The 17,660-nt window shown below is 37.0% G+C and overlaps 1 protein-coding gene across 6 annotated transcripts in view; it reads right to left on the bottom strand.

Moving 5' to 3' along the window:
• Window positions 1-17,660, bottom strand: part of VEGFC (vascular endothelial growth factor C) — a 102,570-nt gene that overhangs the window by 21,054 nt on the left and 63,856 nt on the right. For 4 of the 6 annotated variants that reach the window (XM_065695027.1, XM_065694989.1, XM_065694980.1 and 1 more), the window contains one exon: window positions 514-727. In XM_065695027.1, coding sequence (XP_065551099.1) covers window positions 514-667 — 154 coding nt within the window. In that variant the 5' untranslated portion in view covers window positions 668-727. Of the gene's footprint in view, window positions 1-513; window positions 728-1,461; window positions 1,845-1,888; window positions 2,466-17,660 lie in introns of those variants that run through there. The other 2 variants (XM_065695009.1, XM_065695018.1) reach the window with 2 other exon arrangements.

A 17,660-nucleotide genomic window follows, 5' to 3' on the forward strand; every position in this document is an offset into this window, starting at 1 on the left:
TGCTTGCTTAAACTGTAAGCTTTTTCTGTTTTTTTCCAGGCCATCAGAAACACTTCAGACATATTTGTTTGAAAGCTGTTTTTTTCTGGTTTGAGCATAACATGACAACTACCCTTTTGTAACAGGAAAAAACTACAAGTGCATTATTTGGTGTCCTAAAGCAATAACATGCAAGAGAAGAAAGCTTTACCAGCTGTGATGTAATCACAGAAAATGAGCAGAAACTGTTCAATGAATCCAATTATTAGTGCCCTCTTTGCTTTATGCAAAATTATTACAGCCTCTACAAAGCCAGATTCACCCTTCTTGCAATGGATATACCAAAAATATGTCTGCAGAGAAATTTGTTACATTTTGGAAAGCTGATTGTATATTACAAACATGACATCAAATCAAACTGCTGAGGTTGGTTTACTGACAATGCTTAGCTTTAAAAGTATTTCTGGCACAACTAAGAAGCCTTCAGATTTTAATTCGTTGTGTGTTAGAACAGAGTTTGTGTCCTGTACTTACTTTTCAGGATGTCTGCATTATAGTGTGCTGCGGCAAATTTCAGGGAATCATCTGATCTTGTGTCAAAGCTGGAGTGTTCCCTGTTGTGTTGCCAACCTCCTTTCCTCAACTGACATTTAAACATTTTCCAGTACTCTGGGTAAAGTACTGTCATGAGTTCATCCACACTGGACACAGACCGCAATTGCTCTTCCAGGTCTTTGCTTGCATGAGCCTGTCAAAGTAACATGCAAGATTAATTACTTTCTCTGTGACACAAGGTTTGTTGGAAACTAGCCTGAAAAACACCTCCTATATCGTAAAATAAAAATGTGCTCAAAGGGGTCCTCATTATAAAAACTGCTTTTGTCAGTCAATGCCAACAGTACTACATTAGCAAATACTGCAATGTTTTGCTTCTGCCACTAATTCTTTATCGCATTTGTAATTCAAAATACCTTTGTGAGAAAACAGCTGCAGCATTAATGCATTTTTATCTTGGAAAGAAAAATTTTCATACTAAAATTGTGAATGCTTAAACTCCAAAATATTTAGATTATGTTTGTCATTTAATACTACATACTCTTGAAATAACACCAACTTTTTTGCTCATTTTCCTCTAATCCAAGAAAATCGAAACACCTAGAAATGCAAAAACAATTTAAAAAAAGGGAAGAAAATAATTCATGCTATTTTGTGCCTTTTTAGGGAAAATCTTACTAAACAAATTCTATTATAGAGCACTAATCCTGAAATCAGTGGAAGTCAAAGACTTTGGTACCTTTCAGAATCTGAACAGCATACTTCCTAACTCTTTAGGACTCTAAGCACTACATTCCTTAACTTGTTTTAACAGTAGCCTCAAATCCTGTAATCTCGCTTTCTTACTTGCTGGCTTTTACACAAACACTGCAGTTGCATCTTCCTAAAATACTACAACTCATATTTACATTCTAATTTGTCACTTACCTGGGAGATCCCTCTATCCTCCTAGATGAAACAACATCCAGCATCAAAAGACTGCTGTTATTCCCTGCCCACTCTTCTCATCCATGAATTGCTGACTTTCCAAAAGAAAGGGCAGTACAGAAAGAAAAGTATTGAAGAACTTTTAGCCACCTTCTCAGCCTACGTGGCCCTTAGATGGCAGTATGAGACACAAAATCACAGTGAAACATGTCCAGCAGCTGGTTGCAGACATAGTACAAAACTATTGCTTTGGTCCAGGAAACATTAAGCTGTTATAGTGTAAAACACATGTCTAAACCCAGGAATATGTAACTACAGAAACTGAAATTTCAGATTCCTCAGTAAACTCCACTACTAATAAAAAGACATTCAATTCAGTGATTTTGAACATTACATGAGCAACACAATCCGTTCCGAACTAGCTCACCTGAATCAAAACTGCTCCTTTTCTCATAAACAACTGAAAAGGTCTAAAATGGCTCCTGCTGTCACATTCACTTCCTTATCAGGTGTCAAATACAGGAGAGAAACCTTGGGGTAAGGCAGATTCACGGAACTCATTTCCATAAATACAGTTAAACAGAGAAGCCAAAGCTAACACAGATTTCAAAGTCATTTTATGTGTCCAAGAGTTAACAAGTTTGAGAAAATTCTCTCACTAAAGCCTCCCTAACCACAGTGTCATGACAAACTACTCTGTCCAGAGAGATTTCAACAGTCAAGCTATCAGTCTTGGAAACATGCTCATTCAGGACTTCATCTCTTTCCCTGCCTCCATAAGAAGGGCCATCTCTGATCCAAGCCACCCAGCAAGCAGTATCTTGGGGCCTTGCCTTCCGATTCACTGGCAACACAGAGCATCTCACTTCCCACCAGCCCTGCTCTCCTCTAAGGATGCCACACAGGCTCCCTATCAATGGGCCACAGACAAAAATCCAAGCTGAACAAACTACTAATTCGGCCACTGTCTGCTTGCTTTCATTTCTCTTGAGAGCTGAGAAGAGCAGGGTTTGAGCAGCCTCATTCCTGACAGAGTTTCCTGAGGGTGCTGCAGCACATACCTCAGGTAATAAGAATGAGGTCACTGTGCCAGTACACTAAATGCCAGTGTTGCAGCTGCATGTCTGCACATGATGGGAATATGAGTGGCACGTGAGGTCATGGCATGGAGACAGCACGTATATGCTCTCACAAGGCTTGATGCCAGTCCATTACGTACGGATGAAACCTTTAAAAGTCATCTGATGAATCCTTTAAAAGCCTCTGCCACCCACTGTAGATAAATATTGGCTATTACTATTTCAGATATTCAAAGTACAGGCCTAGATCATCAGAAAAATAAGTAACAAAAGTTAAAATCACTTCATTGATAAGAATCCAGGGTACAGAGCAGGAAAGAGGTTATATTTATTAGAAGTAACGTGTTGGTGAAATCCTTTTTGGTCGGGAAATCAAGTCATGTCTTTCCAGCTGGACAGAAAATTCGGTATCCACATATAAAATATGTATGACTAAAAGTCAAAACACAAAAGAATTAGTGGCTTTAACAGAGTATTGTATCAAATTCAACCAAGTATTGTTTTCAACTGCATTTCTTCCCGGATATCGCATGGGCCCAAGCACCCCGTGTCTACAAGATGAAGTGCTCACTCAATGTGAACAAAGGAAAACAATTTCTGGAGCAGACATATAAAATTACTGGGTATTTGGGTTTTGGTGGTTTTTTGGGTTTTTTTTTTTAGATTAATCATCACTATTGCATTCGAATTATTTTGTGCTTGGTTTAATAAAGCCACTTGCTTGTAACCATGGCTTCAATTAAAACTTACTGTGAAAAACCAACTTGATCGCTAGAGGGCTTTTGTTCTCTCCCCTCTTCTGATTTAGCAAGAAAGGGAGAAGGAAATCCATACATGTATAATAAATACAAGTCCTGCAGTGACCAGAGCTAGAAAGAAAAAAACAAATAAATAAAAGTTGATGTTTTCAATGTTTCCAGTATTACCTTGACACACAGATCAGTGACCTCTTCCCGAAATGTTCATTGTAAGTCTATGTATTTTAACTGTAGCAAAATTGCTGTCACCTGTGTCAAAATGTTTCATGGGCCATAAGTAAAGACCTTGTGGAGTGATTTAATTTTGTCTAACAGTCAAACTTTGACACAAACATCAAATAACATCTTAAGTTCTGATTGATTAGAAGAGTGTGTCCTGCATACAGTAAAAAAATCAGATCATTAAGGATTGCTAAAAAGAGTTTCTAGATTTTTAGGAGATGAATGCAACTGCTTCTGTAAGTGTAACAGTTGTCTGGCAACATTTTCATTTTGTGCTAATTCTGGTTAATGTGAAAAAAATACACCGACTCAGTCCCTACCTTTTATCCCAAATTCTTTGCTCTTTCTTAACTGTGCACTGGCTTTTAGTATAGGACACTGAAAAAAATAATTAAAACCTCAAAATGTTTTCCAGTGGAAATCCTGACACCTCCATAAAATTTATGACGACACCCATAAGTATGTGCTAGAAATCAGAGCTCTAAATTTTCACTTATCTTATGCAAGTCCAGATTAGTGAAGTTCAGAAAGAAATACAGTCTGTAGATGCAAGTTAATATCACTCTAATAAGCTGGTTATTCCCAAACATAATCTTAAATTAAAAAAAAAAAAAATAATTGTTCTATCATCTGAACATACTATAATGTTAACAAAGGTTGTGATAAGAGAAATTCTGCAATTTTTAGGACCAAAGTAAGCTTTTTGATGATCGTAGAATGGCTTGGGTTGGAAGGGTCCTTAAAGATCATCTAGTTCCAACCCCCTCACCACAGGCAGCGACACATTCCATTAGACCAGGCTGATTTCGATATCATCAGTTGCACTGCACTCCACATAAAATCCTAGACCACCTGCTCAAGGTTTTACTGGCAAGACATTCTGGGATCTATACATTGAGAAGGAAGCAGGAAATAGTGGCATCAGTGCCTGTAGAGGAAAGAGTTTTCTCTCCCATGTTTTCTACTTTCTTTGCTCTTTTAAGTCACTTAAGGGGTTGGGTTTTGTGCCTCCCTCCTTTACCCCCCCCCCCCTTTTTTTTTTTAACCACCACTCCTTTTGTAAGTGCTTATATCTGTCCTTTGGTTGGCCATTCTGCGTTTTGTTTTGGGGTTTTTTTTGTGTCATTTTCACAGATTATCAATGTCTTGCATGACCACCTGAAAATGCTAGAAGCTATATTCTGGAGAAAGATGTTTACTAAACCTTTGACTAGCCAATCTCTACAAAATTATAGATGATACTGAGCAAAATAACAACTTGAAAAGACAAGAATGAATGGAGAATACTGTAAAGACAAGCTTGATCATTTCACTTCTTCCACATTATTTCCCAAGGAAGAGGGGAAAATGACAAATACACATATAAATCAGGCAGTAAAGCTTGATGACAAGCATTCTCTCAGTATTATTTATTTAACATATGCTTTTATAGAATAAAATGTTCCTAATTTTTACAATGTGGCTTTCCATCACATATTATGTCCAGTTTTTCATAGCTTGAAAGGGGAGGGGCAGGATATTAAATAGGCTCTATATCCATAAAAAAAATAAAATCAAATCTTTAATAGATTTTCCATGCATTATTTGTCTCTCACATGTCCCCGGTGTCTGCCCCTATTATTAATAACAAAGGTTAGAACACTTAATATTTGGCAGCATGCTTGACACATAATTAATGGTGCAATGTGCTATAACAGTACTTTACGCATCTGCTCCGAATAAAGTTGTCAGCTCAATTCATTTTCAAGGATTTTGTTGACAATGCTTAATAGGAAAATGCTGTCTATACTCCCCTCCATTTTAATATACTTATATTCTTTATTTATTGACTGACTGGTATGCAGTAAAAATCAAGTGGTTAAATCCAAATGTTGAAACAATAAGCAAATGAAAATATTGCAAAAGAAAAATATGTATAAACATTTCACTTGCATAATATTTCTTGTAATTTTCCTGTATTTCAGAGCTAGGCTTTTTGGAAGCAGACACCAGTAAAAGAAGAAAATATTTTAATTACATATCTTAGCCAAAGTTAAGTATTAAATTAACCTTTTTTGTTCACCTATACAATCATGCCAAATAGTCTTATTTTTATCTCTTATGCATCAATTTGTCACTAGTAAAATTGAATGACTGCCTGCAGTTGCAACATTTTAAGTTACCCTTCAATATAGTTACAAAACAGTGCCTAACAGAAGTGAAGTGGTAAGTGAACATAATTTTTTAGTTCACATTACCTTAAATAAGCAGCAAGATCACTGCACTTACTTTGAATTAAATCAAAACATCATGAGAACAGCAGAGATTAGAACTGGTCTCTGCTCCAAAGACCTTACAAACCACATCAGACAAACATAAAAAGTAAGGATGAAAGTATAAAATAAATAAACCAGTCTGAACTATATTATGATTTAAGTGACCTCTTTTCATTCTGGCATTTTATATACCACGAATAACACCAGGAGAAAAGCCTCAAATAAATGGGCAATGAGGGGACTGTATAAAGCATATAGAAAGGAAAAATAAACAAGTTTGAGAAGACACTTGAAAGAGAATTTGCTAAAAAAGAAGAAAAAGACACAGGCTATAAGAGTAAGCTTAAGACTACAGATGTTTCAGTTCTATATTACGCATTTTTTTTTCTTTTGTCCAGAACATTTTTTGAGAGGGTGATGCATAAACTGCTAGAAAAATCAGCCTAGGATTATCTTATTTAGTATTGCTCTCCTATTTGGAAGCACAAGTATTTAAGCTGAGGTACGAAGTCTAAAATTTCCATATGAAGGGAAATTTTTTATGCAAGTCAGCATTTTCCAGGTAAAATTTAATCTAGATATTCTTAGAAAATGCAGAAAGATGTATCTAAGATTACAGATTTGCACAGAGGCACTTCTGTTCAGTCCTTCAATCAAACATTTAGCTGCTACTGGTTTTCTGAAACATGCTTCTTGCCTAGTGTTTATTCCTCAAGTACGTACATTCTTGAATTGTTCTCAGCCTTCCCTAATAAAATGCTGGTACTGTCATGCATTCAATGGTAATTACTTGCAAAAATACCTTTTTTTGATCTGATTTCCCTGGGACGCAGAGAAAAAAATAATTCTAGTTGCTTTCTAAAGCAACTCCATGCTCTGCTCCCTGGTTAATTTAGAAGCTTGTCTTAAATGGCCACTTCTCTCAGGTTCCTATGAATTTGGGTAATTAAGACACTGCTGTAGGTATCACAGTATCTCATGCAATTAGAGATGGTAATACCATAGTGCCATGACAGAAATCCACGCAGTCCAGACGTGTGCACATGTGTACAGAAACAGGAAAAGAAAAGGTGTCAAATACCATTCCTGACCATGATGGAAAGGAGTGTTGAGAAAGAGGCTTGGTGGCACCTTATCCAGGCTCTGAATATCCATGGCCTTTTTTGAAGTAATTTCGTAACTAGATAACAGTAACAGAAATGGCTTTGTTCTCATGCACTTCAGCCCGATCTTTGAAATTTGCATTGTTCCACAGCAGTAGTCTTCAACTTGTATTCATAAATCCCACACAGACCATTTCTAAGAATATGGCAAGTCAAAACTGCAAAGTAAAATAAAAAAATCAAGCCCGTTATCAATGGACTTGATTCACTATTCAGGAACTTGCACTAGATGAGCCCCTCAAATTACAGGTCAAAGGCTGCACAGCAGCTGTGGAAAGTTGTGGGATAACCATTTGGTAAGTGCAGCTACACATGGATTATTTAATTGAGACGAAGACTCATGCCAAAGCTTCCAGCTAGCATTAAGAGTAGATTGGGATTCAACAAGGATTTGGATTATTGCTGCTGAAAGGCTTCCAACTGATTAAATCTTGGAGATATCAGGCAGTGCAATCCGTATGAGATCTGTGTTATTTTCTTGGTCATCCACAGCTATGGTGATCAGTTGGTGATGAATGCAAGGATCACCATGCATGACCAGAAGAAAGGGGAAGCCATTTGTAAATCAAAACCATTTATAAGTAAAACACATTTGCAAAGTGAAATTAAATGACAACACTGTGATGACTGCTGGGTTATCAAAGTGGCTAACAGACACAGCAATCCACTGGAAAGAAGACAGCCAGCAGCACGAGAACTCCAGTGCCCTCTGCAAAACAGCCACCGCAGCTGGTGAAGTTCTTGTGCCAATTGTGTACATCCCAACTGTGAGGCATCTGGGGTGACGCCATATGGCAGTTCTGGAGAATTTGACACATTATAAAAACAATACGTTTGCTTTGAATACTTTTAAGTAACTTTTGACTAACATTGAGGAAAGTGAATCACGCAACTCTGAAAACTGAAGTACTTCAAAACAGAACTCCAATTAAAAATTGTGGTTATGAGAACTTACTCTCTCAGAAGATAAAACACCCAGTCAAGCAAAATTTTGTAATGGTTTGGATATTATTTTGTTCTGGTTTTATACCCTGAAACTTTTTGTTTTCCTTCCAACAGTCAGATGTGTCTCATTAAAATCAGTACACAAGAATAAATTACAAGGCCTTTATAAGAAAGTTGTTTGTTTTCAGTCTGTACTGAGCTTTCACTGGTATTATCATTATTCTTATTAACAACTGCCATTATCTTTGTCAGTAAAAGCAAACAAATACGGAGACAGTTTTTGAAGAAAACTATTATCCTGGTAATGTTGCAATTACCTGTCATCAGGTCAGCAGCTGTACCACAGGCAATGAGTATTAAAAACCTTCTCAGTATCAAGCAGAGATTTACTAAGCTTCTAAGCATGAAGATAAGGGACAGCCCTTTCATTTAATTTGAATGCTAGACCATTCTAAGACCCCACTTGAGCACAGTATGTAAGCTATGCAGATACGTCCTAGACCCTAATAAGTGAAAAGTAAGAGTTCTGGCCATGTATCAAGTGATGGGCTTCAAAAAGGCAGCAGATACAGTTTTCATGTAACATTTTCTATTCTACAGGTCAAAAGTACATACAAAAAGGTTTCACTAAAAGCTGGAATAAGAAACTGCACATTCTTAAGAACATTCCTGAGTTACGCTGAACACACAGGCTACAGCACGTGGTGTGTTCTCACTGTGATGAGTGTGTGTAGTTTTCAATTCAACACTCTTGTTTAGTCTTGAATTTCTAACAATGTAGCCATTTGTAGGACAGAAAGATTATATGAACATGTCACCTCTTAGCATTGTTGTATTTCTCTCACTAAGTAACTTTCCTTTTAACCAAGTTTTTAAAATCACTGTCTGAAGCCCTGAACAAATGTAATTAATATGTGGTCTAAATATTTAGCAACAGGTAACAGGATTTCTTGAATTACTTATACTTTTAAAATGGTTCTTAAATGATTTCATAGGCCATGAAACAAGACCAAGTGAATTTCAAAGAAAAAGTTGAACTTTATTCCCAAACAAACAACTTAATCTAATAGGATATGATTTCTGTTTTGTTAAAACAAGCCTTGCACAGTTTACAGATCTGTACAGAAATATTAATTAGAAGACCACCTACCTTGTCACATTGCCTGTTTCAACAAATATTCCAGCTCTAAACACAATACATTACTTAACACAATATGCTACTTAAAACTCAACAGAAAACTAAAGAATAATGAGGATGCTATAACACAGAAAAATGTTGGTTTTAAATTATTACAAACAAGTTTTGCATATATGTAAAAAAAAATAAATCACATAAAGTCTCCTAGAAACCTGGGCATTTCATTCTATTTTAGATTTTCTAAGTGTACACCATTAAAATTAGATTATTATCTATTTTATTTAGCATCACATTTCTTCAAGTCATTTTACACAAGTCACTAAAAGGTCTATTTGGTAGCTCAAAGTAACACACCAGAATAATGCATCATACAGCTAAGCCTTTGGTAACTAAGGTATTAAATTGTGAGATTTCATTAATGAAGAAAAAATCAGAAGCAGCTTTTATTTTTGTTGTCAATGCACTATACAAATATTTTATGTAAAGATTCTTTAGCAATGTAAGCAAAAGAAAGAGATCATCTGACTTTCAGTAGTCTGAGGTAGATACAGAATGCAAAGGACCTGCTACCTTCTGCCCACTTGTGCCCAGCCTGATAACTTGGGTCTGAAATTTGTTCAATCCTAAATTCTATGTGGACCATGCTTTGGATCACTACCTGTTACAGAGAGGATACACAGAAACAAAAATGTTTGTTCAGACATTGACCCTATAATACCTTTTTCCTTTTTGCTTTCCCTGATGAGTTAACTTCATTACAAACTATGACATAAAAGATCAGTAGTTCTGTGGAGCTGTCACATCCCTTATGGGAAATAAAAATAAAAAACAAAGGGGTTTGATCACAAGAAGAGAAGTAATGCTTCTGTATCACTGAAGGAGAAAGCTTATTGTACCATGTAAAACCTGACAGGTATTAAGAGATTTGTCAGCAAGGCATGAGAGATGGAGAAAGGCAAACGAATCCTTGAGAACAGCAAATCCAAAAAATAGATTGAGACTTGGTCAGAATTCCCTTTCATGCAAACAAAGCAGGAGAAATGTATGTTGCCCATTATTTTTGGCTTAAATTATTCTGAATAGTGTATTGTACTGTAATGTTACTTAAAAAGGGTCAGGGAACATCAGCAGTATTAAATTAGATCCTAATTTATACTGACAGGACACAGAGTAATCCAATGCTGAACACAGTATGCTATCAGAAGACTTTTTGAATGAGACTCGACTGCAGAATGAGGTTTTTGCAATACAAGATTTACAAAGTATGACCTGAGCTATCATCTTCCTCTGGATTCCTCTGGATAATACTGCATTTTGAAACCCATTATAGTTGCCATTAGTTGAGACTTGCCCTATACCACCATGCTGCATTCTTCTCTAGACCCAGAAACTAATGAAAAAGAAAATATGTATAGATATATATTTATAATACAGATATATATTAAAAGGAGGCATACAGAGAGAAGAAGAAAAAGAGGCTCTAGTTATTCAGAGTCTCTAGAAAGACAAAACGAAGATGTTTAAAGTTAAGCTAAGCTTATGAATAAACCTTATTGTTATATTGAAAAAATTACTCATATTAAGCTCCTTATTTGTTCTTAGAAGTAAACAATTGTTTTATGGAAAAAAAAATGTTTTGTGTCACTGTATTTTGCATTCAACTGGTCACAGTTTTGAACAGAAGAACTTTAAGTAAACAAACCAGGTATCAGGTATGTGAGCTGAAAATGGAAGTGAGGGAAGAAAGAGACAAGGAAGTAAAAGTTAGTTAATAGCAAGATAGTACAACCTCACACTCACTCTCAGGCTGAGATTTTCTTCAGAAGCAAAGGTACACTTCTCAAGATAATAGATTCTAATACAAAAGGAAGAAACAATTAAAGGGCTCTAGACTTTCTGAATAAAACAGATCTTGTTGCATTAGTCAGTTTCCTCAAAATAAAAGGTTCTAGAGTTTTGTTGAGATTTTAGCAAAAGAAAGTGTCAAAGAAGGAAAGTTTATGCAGAAGAGGAATTTCAAATTCTATAGCACTACCAGCAACCCTTAAGGAAGCACTTTTTCAAGCATATTCAACCACTTCCCAAAGTCAATCTACAGTGACTGTTTGTAATGGTTTGCACAAAATTAATGCAATAGAAGGATTCCTTTGCCTTTTTTCCAGCAGCTAATTGTGTGCACCATGAAGGACACACATGTCTGCAGGACTGCAGTCCTGGAAATTGGAATTTTGGACACACACTTGTTAATACCAAGAGCCCATTGTAGTCACTGAGGTTACCATTTACAGGACCAGACCATGAAACAATTTCTGTCTGTTCTTTGCACACGTTTCTAGCATTTCTTTTACTGAGAACTGCAATTTCCTCAAGGCTTTGAGACAGCAGCTCTTTTCAAACAAAGTAGATTCAGACACAAGGAACACATGTCCCATTAGAGTAACTGGCAGTGAGAATGACATTTCTGGTATGCTGAATTAGATTTTGTTTCAAAAGAAAGTGTTTTGTTTATTTTCAATTTTATTTGAACTAGGATCGTAAAGGAGGGGAAAAATGTAAATGAATGATCTTTAAGAACATTTTGTTTCATACTGAAATAGTTTTAAGACAATTTGGAGAGCAATTATTAACATAGCTTAATAAACACATATGGCAGATACTGTTACATCTTTTTATTAATTTATCTGGATGTTATTTCTGACATCCTACACAACAATCTCCCATACTGTCTTAAGTCTTTGAAAAGTCACATAAGAGTCACTCTAAATTACTAGGGACAAAACTACAACAGTATCTATTAAATTCCTGTTTTCCCTGAGAAGGAAAGGAACAAAGAATGCAGAGTTCTACTGTTCCAAAAGACTCAGATTTTAAAAGTGTACCCTTAATATGTCTCTCTGCAGTTCTTTGCATTTGGATCAATTAGAACTTTAGCTATGGCATAACTGTTTGGGTTTTTTTGGTTTTTTTTTTTTTTGTTTTTTTTTTCAAAGATGTAATTAGAATTGACTGTGCCTTTAAATGAATGTGCCCAGATGCTATGGGTACAGCTAATCACAGGCACAAAGGCCCAGTCAAGGTCAGGCTGCAAGTTTGTCTCTAATTGCCCAGTTATACATTCCTTGTTCACCCAAATCTTTTGCCGACTTGAGTAGGATTTTTGTTTAGTAAGGATTACAGGATTTTGCCTCCTAGCTTAAGTATTCCATCTATACATCACTGTGTGCAGTATGATTCAGTCCCTACAGTCACAATGTCTGTAGTTTTACTAGCCTGAAATATCATGTTGTGCTTTTTAATCTTTCACCCTCACAAAGCCTTAAAACTCAAACTCAGTTTCCTTCTGTTATGCTCAACTTTCTTTAGCTCTTCTATGGTCAAGATTATTGGAACTGTCACCTGGCAGCCAATGCGTGTCTCACTGCTGCTTCATTTTTCATTTTAAACATGCTAATTTGCTTTCAAAACCTACTGACCGAACTACCTTATTAGTCATTCTGCTAAAATACAAAGACAGTATTTTTCCTACTCTAAAGTCTTTCTCCTAAATCCTTGCTTACATTTCAGCTCCTTATTAAAGCAGTCTGATAATTTTTAGACGATCTTACCGATGCTCGTAATAGCTTTTGTTGACTTCTCTGAACATTTTTGCCTGTCACAGCACGTTTGTACAATTAATTCTCAATTCCAATTTTCTTTTCAGATGTTTACATCAGGTCGCCTGCAGTCCGTCCAGAGTTTACCCCCCAACATGTGTTGATAAAACATCTTTTCACCATTAGGCAAACAGTACAGTCTAGACAAAGTGCATGCTATCATTTTTTATCAGACCAGCTGTACGACTCAAAGGCAAGGGTGTTTCTACGTTGTCAGTTCAGGCCTGTTAGGTCTCTTCCTCATCCAAACTGGATGCATGAGGAAACCAAGACACAGCTGATGGGAGAATTCACTCAAGGGCCTACTTCTAACAGTGCAAATACAAATTGCCACAAGTTCATCTCCAGAAAGCCAACCGTATCTTGGGCTACATCCAAAGGAGGGTGGCCAGCAGGTCGAGGGAGGTAATTCTCCTCTACTCCACTCTCATGAGACCCCACCTGCAGTGCTGCATTCAGCTTTGGGGCCCCCAACACTGAAAAGATAAGGACATGTTGGAAAGGGTCCAGAGAAGGGCCACAAAACTGATCAGAGGGATGAAGCACCTCTCACATAAGGAAAGGCGTTGGGGTTGTTCGGACTGTAAAAAGAGAAGACTTCAGGGAGACCTTGTTGAGTTGTGGCCATTCAGCTCTTAAAAGAGGCCTATAAGAAAGATGGGGAAAGACTTTTTAGCAGGGCCTGTTGTGATATGGTGAGGTCTGATGGTTTTAAAACTAAAAAAGGGGAGAATCAGGCTAGATGTGAGGGAGAATTTTTTTGCAATAAGGGTGGTAGAATACTGGCACAGGTTGCCCAGAGAGGTGGTGGATATGCCATCCCTGGAGACATTCAAGGTCAGGCTGGATATAGTTCTGGGCAACCTGATCCAGTTGAAGATGTCCCAGCTCATTGCAGGGGGGTTGGACTAGATGAGCTTTGAAGGTCCTTTCCAAACCAAACGATTCTATGATCCTGCGTCCCAGCTGGTGTGACACCAACAGAGCCCTTCTGCCTCCTCCCAGAGCATGCAACTGGCACCTGCAGCATTACACCCCACAAACACCTTTCCAGGTGGCTGAAACACACCCTTTGACTATTTAAAAAACAAGTCATACTCAAAACCAACAACAAAACAGCCTCTGAACAAAAGAACCCTCCAAAACAACAAAAAAGTATTTATGCCTCAGATGTTACATAGGAGATAAGGGGACTCATTTAAACTGCTGTGCTCAAGTGTGTGGTCAGCCTGCTCTGGGCAGCATCAACAGGGGCTGGACCCATACTCAAGCAGCCTAGGGCCTAGAGTTTGGTCTCTACTACAGTCCACAAAGACCGCCTGGATATAATCTTTGCTTCCTTAGGAAATACCATGTACATTCTACCAAGATCAGTGGTCTTCAGCTTATGCTGGTGTTTGGGCAACATCAAATTTTCTGTTGGCCTCAGTTTTAACTATTCATTTCCGATTTTTAAGCAATAGATTAACTGTGCACCACAGTTAAAGAGTACTCAACTGAGAAGCTGTGAGTTAACAGACTGATTTTTGTCTTATGAGAGGTGAACACACTAACAAGTTTTTACTAGCAAAGCCTCTTTTCTGCACAACTGTGAATTATGGCATTTTAAAAGTATGGGAAGAAATATCGTAAACATATAACTATAAATATTTTCCATCCTCTGGTGTACATGCATTTCAGTATAATTTTATTGTCATTTGAACAAGATTTTTGGAGCAGTAGATGAAAGATGAAGAATTGGTTACATGAGAATCAGAAGCATTAACTGAAGTGACACACCAAGTATATTCGTTTAGTTAAAAAGTCAACACTTTGTTGCAAGCAACAGAGGATGTATAACTGCTTCCTTTTTGTAGTTTCTCTGATACCCCTATGTGAGGGATCAGAATACTATTTAACAGGGTTTGCTGTCAAGGTTACATTACATTCCCAGTATGTGTGAAATAGTTACTGTCAATCGACATACACAGCTGTATTTTCCATGCTCGAAAAGCATGTGCTAGTCAGGAGATTTTATCAGCTATTTACTTTAAACACCAAAAAGCACTTAACTCTAACTGATAAACAAGGGACGCAAAGTCAGTGCCATGTCTGGGACACTGCTACAGCGCTATAGTCAATAGGCACTGTCAGGTCTGGATCACATGCAAAGACAATTTTCTTTTGGGGGCTCAAGCAACAGTGTGGTTATCATAATCTAGTTGCCCTTGGCATATACAGTAGCCGTAGAGTACATAGCTGATTGCCATATAATGTTGTAATCAGTAGATGCTTGCTGGTTTTGCACGAGAACTTGTAAGTCTCTTTCAGTATCATGGTATTCAGTCACAACAAGTAAAGGAGGTTGGATCAGCTTCAAAGGCTAGACTGCTGTAATTTAAGTGAAAGATGAGTTATCTTGCTATTCCATCTGTAAGCAACATAGAGCAAACCCATGGAGGGCATGAATCTGAACTGGACAATCTAATTTTTGGAAGGTAACTAGCCCTGCCAAGTAAGTGCACATCCTTAAACTGAACTTAAACCTGTAGCTTTTATGTGAATTGAAATTCTTGTGTGACTTATTCTGACCTTCTTTCAGTAAAGCCTGCACTAAGCCATGGTAGTTTGTAGCCTAGAGACAGGACAGAAAATACTTTCTCGCTGAAGTATCCAGATATATCTTTTCCATTCTCAGCCTTTTTCAGATTTTAACAAATACTTGTCATTTAAGGATGGATCCCTGTTCTCTGCAACCATATGTGGTTGGCTTCCTGAGCTTAATCCCAGCATTCTCTCAGAACATTCCTTACATGAAATGCCTAAAACTCCTCTCAAAAGTCTTAAAGACCAAATGACACATGAATTAAAATCTCTCTGCAGTGCCTGTCTATGCAACAGTATCTGCACCTACTAATTCTGCCCTCAGACTCCAGTGCTGTCTAAGTCCGCATCTTAGGGCTAAACACACTTGCAAGTAGTTTTGGAAAGCACATGGACATTGCTGACATGAGCAGCAACATTTCATGATACTCTAAATTTACAAAATTAGTATTCAAACAGTAGCTGCAGGAAATACATGGGAAAGGGAGCGGTACTATAAATCTTCTGTTCCTACAGCTATGCCCAGTGGCAATAAAAAAGACCACACACACTAAAGCCCCATCTCAATTGTTTGAGATAGCCATTTCAGGCAAACATCACTGGCAAAAAGAATTACACCTATATATTAGTATGTCCAAACTTGAAGCAACAGAATTGCTGAGGAAAACAAAGGAAAAGCACTCTGTAACTGACCACACCAATAATCTTGATAAATGGCTTTCCATCTCCTAATAAATGTAAGGTAGAAGGTACCCTTGTTATCAAATCCCGAATGAGGAAGTACAGCATATTACAAAGATGTTGATTTGCTGTTATATTTAAAGTGATTGCCTAGGATTTATACTTAATCTGGTCTTCAGAAAGCACAAGCTATCCTAGACAGAAATAAATGGCAGAAAGCCCACATCTAGACAGAAAATAAAGCACATTATTATGAATAAATAATTTGCTTATGATCTTTGTCAAAGGAATGTTAAATAGACAATGCAGTAGAGTCAAATCCAGCAATAACATAAATGGTACAAATATAGTTATGCGCTTGTTGATAATTTCAGATTTATCACAGATATATTAATGAATCACATTTACATGATTTCAGATATATTAGTAGATCATATGGAAACCTTTTTTGTGTGTAAGGAACAGACAATATGTGGGAAGAATTAAAGAACTGGGAAATATAATTTTCATTAAAAATCTCCCAAATGTAGCAAAAATAGGTAAATGTAGCCTAAACCTGAAATTTGAGTGGCTATCGCTTGTTTTTATTCATGTACCTGACTACCTTACAAAAGGACATATTTTAAGAAAAAAAAAATATATATATATTTAGCTCCTCTGGAAAAAAAGGTGGCACAAAGACATAGATCTAAAAGCCAAACTTTTATGACATTGACACTGTTTTTAGCTTATACTAAAAGTCCAGATTCTGCAACTCATGTGGTTACAAAAAAAAAAAAAAAGTCTTTAAAATATAGTTAACACCTCCTGCATTTGAAGAACAGGTGTTCAGAATAGATTGAGAAAGCTAATACATAGAAAATTTCATCCTATGAAGAAGGTACTTTGCATTGAGAGACAGGTGAACTTCAGCAGAGACACAATTTACATAGACAAATTATAATTTCTCAACAAATGAAAAAAGAACCCTGATTTACATTGCTGGGGAGAGACTCTTCATTAGGGAGTGTAGTGATAGGACAAGGGGTAATGGGTTAAAACTTAAAACAGGGGAAGTTTAGATTGGATATAAGGAAGTTCTTTACTGTGAGGTTGGTGAGGCACTGGAATGGGTTGCCCAGGGAAATTGTGAATGCTCCATCCCTGGCAGTGTTCAAGGCCAGGCTGGACAGAGCTTTGGGTGAGATGGTTTAGTGGAAGGTGTCCCTGCCCATGGCAGGGGGGTTGGAACTAGATGATCTTAAGGTCCCTTCCAACCCTAACTATTCTATGATTCTATGAAATGACAAAAACTGGAGAAGCCTCCCATTCTGTCTACCATTGTTCCTGAGTGTGTGTTACAGGCTTCCTTCCAAGAAATCCCTCCTCCTACTCCTCGCCACGCTTCCCCTGGATCCTCAATTTTAACATCTATTTCTTTGGGATTTCATCTTCTTTCCTTCAATATTGACTTAAGAGTAGTATTTCACCTTCTGATCTCATCTCCTTGGATATCATCAGGGAAACCAGAGCTCCTATAACAATACTGAAAGGATTAAAAGCAGTAGAATAGTAGTCTCCTTATCAAGCCTAAACACAAAAACTGGAAACTGAAGAACAATAACTCAATTTTACAGCAGCATTCCAGGTTTTGACATTTTTTTGACATTTCTGACATCTGCATATTCCCCACTGGAATGTGGGGAATTAACTTGATAATTTCTAAAAATGGGAATGCATTTC

The sequence above is a fragment of the Lathamus discolor genome, chromosome 1, assembly GCF_037157495.1.
Source record: "Lathamus discolor isolate bLatDis1 chromosome 1, bLatDis1.hap1, whole genome shotgun sequence".
NCBI lineage: Eukaryota > Metazoa > Chordata > Aves > Psittaciformes > Psittacidae > Lathamus > Lathamus discolor.